At 53.4% G+C, this 11,022-nt stretch overlaps 1 protein-coding gene across 1 annotated transcript; it reads left to right on the forward strand.

The window, feature by feature from the left end:
- Nucleotides 1–284: 284 nt before the first annotated feature.
- Nucleotides 285–7,481, forward strand: HEXIM2 (HEXIM P-TEFb complex subunit 2). The gene is given in 3 exon segments (XM_043904879.1): nucleotides 285–1,991; nucleotides 3,011–3,108; nucleotides 6,422–7,481. Coding segments are annotated over 2 exon segments (933 nt in total). The 5' UTR covers nucleotides 285–1,991; nucleotides 3,011–3,036; the 3' UTR covers nucleotides 7,283–7,481.
- Nucleotides 7,482–11,022: the final 3,541 nt, after the last annotated feature.

Here is an 11,022-nt window from a genome sequence, read left to right on the forward strand (position 1 = left end):
ATCTTTATTTAGGATAAGTGGCTCATATTTTAGATTAATAATGTATCAAAGGTGATTGTACTTTTTGGCAATCCAGTTCTAAGACTTTCTCTAAGAACATCCCGGGGACAAACAGAACATAGTTAAAGCTCTGGAGTTGTCACTCTTACAACTTAAAAAAATTACTAATAGGAGGAACAGGACTTCAGTTCTGAAAAAACTTGGCTATGAAGGCCAAATACTTAGGAACGATTTGACCATCTGTAATCAGCCATGAGTTTCACCACAAGATACCCTCAAAGATAAAAGTTCACTGCCCAGTCACTATCTCTACTTCAGTCTACCTGGGCATAATTTTAACTGACTTTTTAGCAACAACATTAAGCAACTCCTGAGCTATGAATCTTTCTGAATTTATATTTCAAGCAGTAAGAAACAAAATTGTTTCACCTGCAATTCAAGAAAAGAATTTCACATCAATCTTCAATCCTTAAGAAGGGGCTACAACTGTAATAAAAGGTTGTTTATTTTTTTCAAAGCAGGTTTTCCCTACTCTCTCAAACACCACACATATGAAGTAGCTCAAAACTGCAATTTCTATTTTGGGGGTCATCCGGGATCCACAGACGTGACTTTCAATTACTTGGAATTTCAAAACAGAGGCTCCCTACTAACAATGCATTAGTGGCAAAATATTCCCCCATTTTGTTTCCTTTGTGGGAGAAAAGTTCTTTAAATTGGAAATAATCTCTACTTATAAAGATTACATTGGAATTAGTTCTTTTTTTCCTTTAGGAGGGCAGCCATTTCTCCAAAGGTTTTGGTAAAAGTTATGGCTCAGATTTCAAAATGCAAACAGATGTTCCTGAAGCAACCGAAACGGGCCACTCCACTTTTATTCCCAGAACCCTGGCGACTCCCAAGTTACTTTGTGTCCCAACTCTGCAAAGGGCAAAACCCCATCCCCTTTTGGTGTAAACTTTCAAGAGAAGTAGAACAGCACACTTTCGGAGTTTCCCAAAGCGGCTGGCGACGTGCGAGGTCAGGTCGTTCTGAGAATCGGGGTTGGACAGAAGGAATCTCGAGGGCAAGAGCGCTCAGAGATTTGCACGTGCCGCGATCTAGCTGGTCCCTGGGGAGAATTTGTGGTTGCTACAGTAGGAAAAAGGCTGTCCCTTTCCACAGCCCTGGCCACGGGGTGGCCTTGGTGCATGGGGGGAGATGGTGGGTGCGCCTGGCTCTCCGCCCTCGGAGCCTCCAGCTGACTGCCACGCCAAAGGGACGCGCGGCCGGAGCTGCAACCTCCACCCGCCCCCGGGGCGCCAGTCTTTGGAATGTGGCGTCGCCCCCACCATGCCCATCGAAGTGGGGGTCCCGCTAAACCGGGCCTCGCCGCCATACCCAGGCCACATGGGGGTGGGGAAAGAACTTAGCGGAGTTCGACCTCAGGATCAGAGCCCCCGTGGTAGGAGCAAAGGGTAGTCGTTTCACCCGGTCTCTCCCCAGTTGGGGTCTCGGGAAATTCGGGGTAATTACCCAAGAACCCCGCCCTCTCTGAGAGGCGAGGTTGCGGGGCTGCCGGGACGGTTTGAGGACCGGGCCCGGCCGGAGAGACTCAAACCTTCACCCCCGCGGCCCCCGGTCCCACTCCCGCCGTCTCCCGGCGCCGCCACTTCAGGCAGCCCACTCGGCCCGGCCTCTCCCCGCGCCCGGACCACCCCCCATGGGGTGCTCTCACTGCGCAGCGAGTCCCTCCGCTGCCTCCTCCCAGCCCAAAATGGCGGCGGCGGCCACCGATCCTTCTCGTCGCCTTCCTCTAGGGCCGAGGATACCTCCGCGCCCAAGCCCCTCCCCCTCCAGCCGGATCTATTTTCTGCCCAGTAAAGATTAACGCCATCAATGAACTCTTTAATTGAGGTGTGGTAGGCGGGTCTGATTGTGCTTCCGCACAGCTAATCGTTGACGAATGGGGGAATATTGACAGGTGAATGGACCAATCAAAGGAGGCATCGGTGAGCGCGGGATGCCGCTCGCGAAAGGGTAGATGGGTTTTGAGTTTTCTGCGTGCTTGTTGACGTGACAGGCTCTTGATCCCCCTTCCCCAGCCAGAAGAACTACAATCCCCAGCAGGCACAGCGCTGCCGGGCGGGGCCGTGGGGGGAGGGGGGCCCCCGGGAAGGGCCCCCCTCCCCTGAACTTCAGTGCCTGAGCGGCTTCACTAGAGCTGCAGCAGTGGGTAGGGCTGAGGTGTTGGGAATTGCACAGACAGGCGGTCGCACAGAAAGACACACAGACGTAGTCCTGTGCATGGCCCCTGACAGCAAATAGGTCAGTTCTGCCTTTGCAAAATCTCCTTCCCGGATCATTTCCCCTTTTCCAAGGGGTCCATCCTTATCCCAGTTGACTTTCCCTCCCAGTTGTCTATAGCGCGAAGACATCTTTTCCCCTTTCTTCTGTTTTCCATTGAGAAGGAGGAGGGAAGCCGGCCAAACCATGTAGATGAAAGGGCCTCAGTGGTGTCTGTTGGGGCGTTGATTTCTGGAGCCCAGCGCTCCAGAAATGGAGGTGGGAGGCTGCAGTCAAGATAGGGGCCTCTGGAGGCAGTGGAGAAAGGACTCCTCCTCAGGCTTGTCAGAGCCACTGACCGACTCCACTCCCTGCCTCTCCAGATCATTACTGTATATTCGCCTCCCCAGGCTGTCATTGCCCCCTCTTTGGTGCTCCTCTGTAGCTGCCTAGCTGCTTGCTTTGGCCTTGATGACTTTCAGAAGAATAAGATGTAAGCCCTGGCCTGGGACCTGAGGAACAGGGCTGGAAAGATGGTTCCCTGATCCCCATTTGACCCCCTCCCTGCTTGGAGGTGTGAAAACCAGTGTGGAGGTAGCCTTCCTGGCCCTTTATTTGAAAATGAAGGTATGTAGGTCTGATGCTACCTACATCAATGGCTGCCGCTGCCTTGGTAAACATTTGCTGGGCAGCCAGAGCCCTCCTGAAAATGCTCCTTCTGGACTTAAGTTTGTGTTATTTAAAGCAGGTGTCACTAGTTAAAGGCCTCTGATGAAAGATTGGGAACAGAAGAAGGTGGCTTCTCCAAACCGACCACCACCAGCCGCCCTGGAGGAGGCCAAGGTAAGCCCCATTCTCCCAACCACCTTAGTGCCCTGAATGTGGATCCTGCCAACTGGGATTGTGGCTTCTTGTCTCAGATGTAGTGGTGGATTTGGGAAACCAGTATTTTTTTAAGTGAGTCCCTACTGTGCACTGAGCAACATGCTAGATGCTATCTCAAAAAAATGCTTTTCTGTCAATGCTTACCCACTCCCATACCTCCCCTCCTCTTGCCTAGGCCAGGCAGCCTTTGCTATCTTAGTTCCCCCACCAGGGATCCAGGGATCAAACCTCTGCCTCCTGCCGTGGAAGCATGGACTGCAAGGGAAGTCCCCTGAAGTGCCTTTTCTAGAATCATGCAGCCAGCAAGCAGAAGACATAGGATTTAAGCTTAGGGCCTTAAACAACAGAACCCTGCCTTGCATTTTTGTCTAGGCTGAAAACCAAGTCTGAAGCAGGGAGAAGAGTTTGAGCCATTGGTTCATAATTTAGGTTGGGTTTAGTGGGTAGAAAATCACCCAGGAGAGAGGGGAGAGTCAGAGAACATCACCTTCTGATCAACAGCAGGAGCCCAAAGCCTCCCAGCCTGTGTGCTGTCTCACTGCCCCCACCTTGCCCATTCTTTTCCCTTAGTCCACAGCTACCTATAGGTAAGGAGGGAATGCTTGCCCTCTGACCCTCCATACCTAGCTACCTCCAGTGTATTTTCTGGGTTTAACTTGGAGTTCATGGCATGTCAGGTTCAGAGAGGGCAGATGACTCATCCAGATCACACAGCTTACCTGCAGTAGTGGTAATGGTGGTAGAGGGACAGGCCTTTAGGAGGGGGGCAGCATGTGGGGCTGAGGGCAGGGCTGGCTTGGGTGGGGGTGAGCTCCTGCAGGACATTTGCTGAGGGCTGGGAACGGGTGGATGACTGTGCACACACAAATGAGCCCCCCACCTCGGACTTCCCAGTGGCCTTGCCTCTTCCTGGATGGAGCAGAAGCTCTTCTCCGTTGGCCCAAGACACTGGTGGAGACATGGCCTGTCACTCTTGATAGATATTCTACCTGCAGGTAAAGTAATAATACAACACAACCAACAATACACACACCACACGCACGCCTCTAAAATACCCCATCCCAAATTAAGAAGAGGACTTCGGGGTCTCCCAAATGCATGTTAACACACCTCCAACTCTTATAGGACCGTGTCCATCTCCCAGGACAAACCCTATGTTTGTATAGACCCATGCTCAGAGATCCCTGAACAGAACATATAATGTGTTAAACATTATAAAACACTGTTCTAATGCTAGTAGTTATTATTAGAATTCCCCAAACCACAAACTTCTAGCAATTCATTCCCCTCCCCCCAGCTCCCACCCTCACCACGAGGGAGATAAACAGATGCTCTGAACACACACACTCTTGACAGAGACAGAATCCTTTCCACCTCTTAGATAAGTTCTAGAATTCTCTGGGCTACAGACTGGAGATTGGCTCTTCCTCTCCCTAGTGCTTTCCTGGCCCTCCTGTAGAAGAGTGATAGCAACTTCTGCCTGGAATAAATACACTCCATTCACCCTGGAATGACAGAAAAGAGAGTCTCGTGTTCTGATATCTTTTGGGTCTCCCCCACCCCCTTCTTCTGGGCTCATGTCATTTAATATATATTTATTGAACACTCACCTTGAGCCATACACAGCGACACAGTGGTGAACCGGACAGGACCCATTCTTCCAGGGGAGAGAAAGATGGTAAATGGTAATGTGCTAATGCTAAGTGGGACACTTAACTGTCACATATCAGGGGGTCACTAGGAAGCGGAGGAGGGGGCCACATAGATAGGGTGGTCAGGGAGGGCCTCTGAAGAGCTGACATTGGAACTAAACCTTAAGGGACGAAAAAGAATTAGCTACGCAGATAGCTGGAAGTGGGATTGGCCACATAGATTATGGGGCTTCTAATTCAAAATTACTAAGAAGTTCAAGACAATGACAGCGGAGATTAAGCAAAGCGCTAAGCTTGGGGCCTTTCTGAATGGGGCTTCTGTGGGACAGTACAGGTCATTTGCCAGGAAACTAGCTTTGCCTGAAAGGTAAGTTTTAATTTTCTTTAAAAAATTTTTTTATTTTGTTTTGGAATATAGCTGATTAACTGTTGTGATAGTTTCAGGTGACTAGCAGAGGGACTCGGCCATACACGTGTGTGTGCAGTGCTAAGTCACTTCAGTCGTGTTCAACTGTTTGTGACACTATGGCTCCTCCATCCATGGGATTTTTCAGGCAAGAATACTGGATTGGGTGACCATGCCCTCCTCCAGGGGATCTTCCTGACCCAGGGATAGAACCCACGTCTCTTATGCCTCCTGCATTGGCAGGCAGATTTTTTTTTTTTTTAACCACTTGCGTCACCTGGGCTTAAGCGGTAAAGAACCCACGTGCAATGCAGGAGACACAGGAGGCATGGGTTTGATTCTTGGATTCAGGACAATCTGGAGAAAGAAATGGCATCCCACTCCAGTATTCTTGCCTGAAAAATCCTATGGACAGAGGAGTCTGGTGGGCTACAGTCCATGGGGTTGCAGAGAGTTGGGCATAGCTGAGCGACTAAGCACGCACAAGGCATTTGTATGCATGTATCCATTCTCCCCCAAATCCCCCTCACATACAAGCTGCCACATAGCATTGAGCAGAATTCCGTGTGCTGTACAGTAGGTCCTTATTGGTTATCCATTTTAAATATAGCCGTGTATACATGTCCATTCCAAACTCCTAACTATCCCTCCCTACCATCCTTCTCCCAGCAACCAGAGTTCTTTTTATAAGTCTGTGAGTCTGTTTCTGTTTTCTAGGTAAGTTCACTTGTATCATTTCTTTGTAGAGTGTACATATAAGGGTGTCATATGATATTTCTCCTCTAACTTACTTCACTCAGTATAATAATCTCTGGGTCCATCCATGTAAGAGAAGCTTTCTAAAGAGGGAAAAGCAAGTGCTGTTTGGGCTTCTGATCAAGTAAATACATCATGAGCGGCTTTCCACCCTGTTTCAGAGTATTTATTGAATGTTTACTCTATGTCAGATACTGTTGCAGGTATTGAAATTACAGAGTGAGAAATGCAGGCAAGATTCTGGCTCTCCCCATGAGTTTGCTTGGGGAGGGTTAGAGGACAGACAGTAGACAGGTAAGCCCATAAACGGACAGATGGCTGTAGAAGGTGTGAGGCTAGAGAGGGACCAAGTGAGCTGGGTGTGCGCAGGTCAGATTCAGGCTGGGTGAACAGAGAAGAATTCCACCACTGGGGAGAGGCCATCTGTGATCCCTTCTCCTTTGTCCTCTCTCTTTAGATCTCTGGCATTTGTGGGAGCCCCCGAACATCCCCTGAGCCTCATGACCCTGGAGGTTCCCAGCCCCTAACCCCTCGGATGGAGAGCCACTCAGAGGAGGAAGACCCTCCTGAGGCTGGCGGTGGCCTGGACTGGAATGGTAGGAGTCCCCAGGCCCAGAGCCCAGGGGGTTGTTCCGCAGAGGCCATGCTGGCTCGGAAGAAGCACCGCTGGCGGCCTTCAAAGCGCAAGCGGCATGCTCACTTCGGCAGCACATATACAAAGCGCAAGCAGCACTGGCAGCCCTACTTGGAGCTCAGCTGGGCTGAGAAGCAACAGCGGGACGAGAGGCAGAGCTAGCGGGCCTCCCGGGTCCGAGAAGAATTGTTCGCCAAAGGCCAGCCCGTGGCACCCTACAACACCACCCAGTTCCTGATGAACGACCGAGACCCCAAGGAGCCCAACCTGGATGTGCCCCAGGGGGCCTCCCACCCAGGCTCCAGCGGGGAGAGTGAGGCCGGGGACAGTGACGGGCAGGGCCGCGCTTGTGGGGCGTTCCAGCAGGAGGATTTCTCTGAGGCCTATGAGCGCCATCTCCCCGAGAGCCTGCAGGGCCGCAGCAAGGAGGAGCTGGTGCGAGACTACCTGGATCTGGAGAGGCAGCTGTCCCAGGCCGAGGAGGAGGTGAGGAGGCTGCAGCAGCTGCCGAGGCGCACCAGCGGGTACCCCTGTTGCCAGGTGGAGGAACTGGCCGCCGAGGTAGAGAGGCTCCAGATGGAGAACCAGCGGCTCCGGACGGAGAACCAGCGACTTCGGCAGGAGAACGAGATGTGGAACCGGAATCAAGAAGGCTGCCGCCGTGGTGGGCAGCCGGGCCGCTAGGGGTGCCCCCCCGCCCCAGCCAGGCTGACTCAAGGAGTGTACCCTCAGGCCAGCTGAGTCTCAAGGGGGCAGGTCTCTGTCCCCCTGCTCTCCCTGAGAACAGCCTATACAGGCTCAGGCTTCTACCTTGTCATGTCTACAATTTGTTCTTGGATGTCGTTACTTTTCACAAAGGAATTAAATGATTTTGGTGAGATCACATGGGAGTGACTAGCATTGGTTTCACTAGGGCTGCTGTGAGAAAGAATCAAAGCCCGTTCTTCCCAGAGAGGCCTGGGGCTGCCTCAAGCCTGGGAGACCCCTGCCCTGGGGGCTTCTTGAGTCTTGGTTGCCTGAAAGCTGCTCCAAGTATCCAGGAACCATCACCTGCTGCGAAGGTTTTAGGGAGGGGAAGGCAGAGGAGGGAGGGAACCACTAGGTTCAGCCAGAGCCTGACTGAAGATGCCAGATTGCCTTGAGGAACTGGGAGTTTCCCTAGAGGAGAGAGGCCTGGGCTCAAGGCCAGGGGTTTCTTCAGGGTGTATTACCAGGCTCCCTGTGTTTCCCTTATTCTCTCCACCGTGTAGAGGTCTGGGCTAGACAAGGTCTGGGGACCTCGTGTCTCCTTGTCCTTAACAGTGTCCCTAACTGCCTCCCACGTCTCTCAGCTGGGGCTTGGGCAGGAGGTGAGTTGTCAAGTTTGCCCTCTGACCGCCGAGAAGGGCACTTACACTCAAGGGAGATCTTCTCCTGATGGAAAATAACCCCAAGGCCCATTGGACAGGGGATTGATCCTTAGCAGAGCTGGAGGCCTGCTGTGCACCTGTGCATCCCTACTCCTTTTAGCCTAATCACCTGTGTGGTTAATTCCTTCTGAGGTGAGCCCCTCACCTGTCTTGTCTAATAGAGAGCTGAGTCATCCCGGATATGCCACCAGCACATCAGCAGTATTGGGCTCTGAAGCGAGCTCACACACCCCCTCACACTCAGACCCACCCTTCCCCAGGCACCTCGTCTCTTGTTCTTGTGGCTGCAGAGTGTCAGGCTGCGGTGGTGGAGGGGAAGTTAGTCAACCAGCGTGTGTTGGCTCTGCCACTGTGATCAGGGAGCGGTGGAAGCCTGGCTGGCCCAGGCTAACCTCCGTTTCAGGAAAACTCATCTTGACAGGCCACGTTGGGGGAGAGACAGGCTCAGGCCTGGGAGCTGCTGGGATGGAAATGTTGACAAACCCCATGTGTTGCCAGGATAACTTTCATTTCTACCCTGCCACACCCAGGCCTCGCCAGCGCCTTCCAGAAGCAAGGCCAGAACAGATTCTAGGAAAGGATGGGTTTTTATGAGGGCAGAATCTCCCATCTTTGGGGTCTCCCCTGACCCAGCCCCGGCTGAGAGTCAGCCCTCTCCCCTCTGATCCCAGACAGCTCTGTCAGGAAAGGGCTGGAGGAATGATCGTTTCCATTTTGCAGACGGAAAGCCCTAGGCTCAGAGAGGAAGCCGCTTTTGGGTTCCAGGAAAGCTGGCCCCAGGCTGGCCTTCCCCTGTGGGGGTGCTAGCCAGGGACCTGAAGGCCCCTGGGCAGGGCGCAGGCAGCCTCCCAGCAGCTGCATTCCTCAGCATGGAGCCAGAGGGAAAGGGGAGGGCCAGGGCCAGGACAGAGTTGTTTACCCACCGGGAGGCCTCTGTGTGTGTGTAAAAGTAACTAGGAGGGGAGAGAAGATTCCAGAGGGCTGTGAGAGTGTAGGGGGAGGGGTGTGGGTGCAGTGTCGAGGGAGAGGGTGCTGGGGGTGTGTCCAGGAGGCAGCTTGGGCCAGCGTGTCCCAGAGCAGGCAGAAGTTGCACGTGGGGGAGGGGACAGGTGAAGAGTTTGGCCTTTCTCGGCCAAGGAGCTGAGGAGCCTGAAGACTGAAAAGCTGCCATAATGCCAACACACACATACACACACATGCACACATACAATGGTTGAAGGGCTCTGGGTCAGGGTCACACTGAGGTGGGATAATTTTTCCAAGGCTAGTGGGGCCCAGGACTGGGCAAGAAAACAAAAAAAAAAAAAGAAAAACAGGAGAAGGGTGTGAGCTGGGAGAGGTGTCAGGAGGGGCTGAGGAGGATCAGTGAAGAGTCAGTATCGCTCCCTACCTCCATCTGGGTCCCAGACCTCAGTGTCCCTGACCCTCAGCACTGGGTTGAGCCAGCTCTGTGCTGTGGGCTCTTTTTGCCCCCCTGCTTTTCCCTCTCCCAGGAGCCCACTCCGGTGAGGAAGCTCCAGTCTATAGCCCCCATCACCCTGTTTGCTGGTCAAGCTGGGCCTGGACACTCCTCTCCTCCCCAGGCCTTTCCAGAGCAGATGCCCAGGGCCTCATTCCCTCCAGCTCATTTGCTTTCCAGGACCTTCTCTGTCTCCTGGGCTGGGGGAGGGAGGCTCAGAGGAGCAGGTAGCTCCCAGGAGAAACTGCATACCCTAGTCTGGGATGCTTCTTTCTTCCCCACCCAAGGTGGACACCCTTGTGTCCAATGGACAGTCCCTGCCTGCGGTGGGGTCAGGGAATAAGAGGTGACAGGGTGGGAGGAGCTTGCCAGGAAAGGGGGATGGGGGTCAAGGTGAAGTCAGTCGTTCAGTGTGAGTGAAGAGGGTGGCCAGGTCCCATTGCCCCATTGGGCACGGGCAAGGATGGCACTGGCCCTTTAAGTGGGGGTGCCAGTCAATGCCCTCCCCCAGCCAACCCAATTCAAGGGCACACAGAGCATGTGCAGGAGCGGTGCAAAGCCGGAGGGGAGGGAAGTGAAGTGGGGGGATGGATTCCGGAGGGAGCTCCTCACCCCCCTGCTTCCTGTAGCTGCCCCCACTCTCCTTCCTGGGTCTGACAAAGGAGCCCAAGGTGCTCAGCCAGCCCCTTCTCCCATCCCAGACCCTCGGTGGGTGCTGCCTGCTGGGGGCTCTGGGGCCTGCCAGGGGTGAGGGGTAGCCTCTTGGCCCTGGGAAGTCTCGAGAGCCCCCCTGCTGCTCGGAGGTGGCACCCGCACTCAGCCCAGTGCCAGCCTCACTTCCCCGGTGAGGGTGCGGGCGGGCGGTGGGTGATCTTCCTGTTGCTTAACGTGTTTGATTTCATTCCATTGGTGTCCGGGTTTCTAAAGGAATTGCCTACCTTGATGACGTTCTGCTCAGAAAATTAAAAACAGCGAAGAGGAGGTCCCTGCCCCCACCCCCAGGAGCTTCCAGTCTAAAGTCTGAGAAGAAGCAAACGCTCAAAGCTGCTCAAAGCGCCTGCCCCACTCCCTCTCCTGGTTCTCCCTCCTTCCTCTAAAGGGCAGTGGCTCCCAAGTTTACAGGATCCAGCTCTGCTTCGTCAACCAACTACACCCTCCAGGCCACCCTCCCCGGCAGCCTAGGAAAGCCCCCTCCCTCAAGCCTTTCCCCCACCGCAAATGTCCCTGTTTCTGCAACTCTCCCTGATCCTTCTCCCTCCCTCACACCTCAGGCCCTCCTTCACCTTCCCTTCCCCGCTTGGCACTTGCGTGCTCTTCCTGTAATCTCTTACCTGTAGGAACCCTTATGGTTTTTAAATGTATTTATTTATTGCCTGTGCCTTAGTGGCTCGCAGGATCTTAGTTCCCTGACCAGGGATCGAACCCACACTCTTAGCAGTGAAAGTGCAGAGTCCTAACCACTGGACCACTGCAGAATTCCCCAGGCACCCTTTTTAAAAAGTTAACTAATTAATTTTACTTCTAGCTGCAATGGGTCTTCGTTGCTTCACGAGGGC

This window comes from Cervus elaphus, chromosome 5 (genome assembly GCF_910594005.1).
Source record: "Cervus elaphus chromosome 5, mCerEla1.1, whole genome shotgun sequence".
Lineage (NCBI taxonomy): Eukaryota > Metazoa > Chordata > Mammalia > Artiodactyla > Cervidae > Cervus > Cervus elaphus.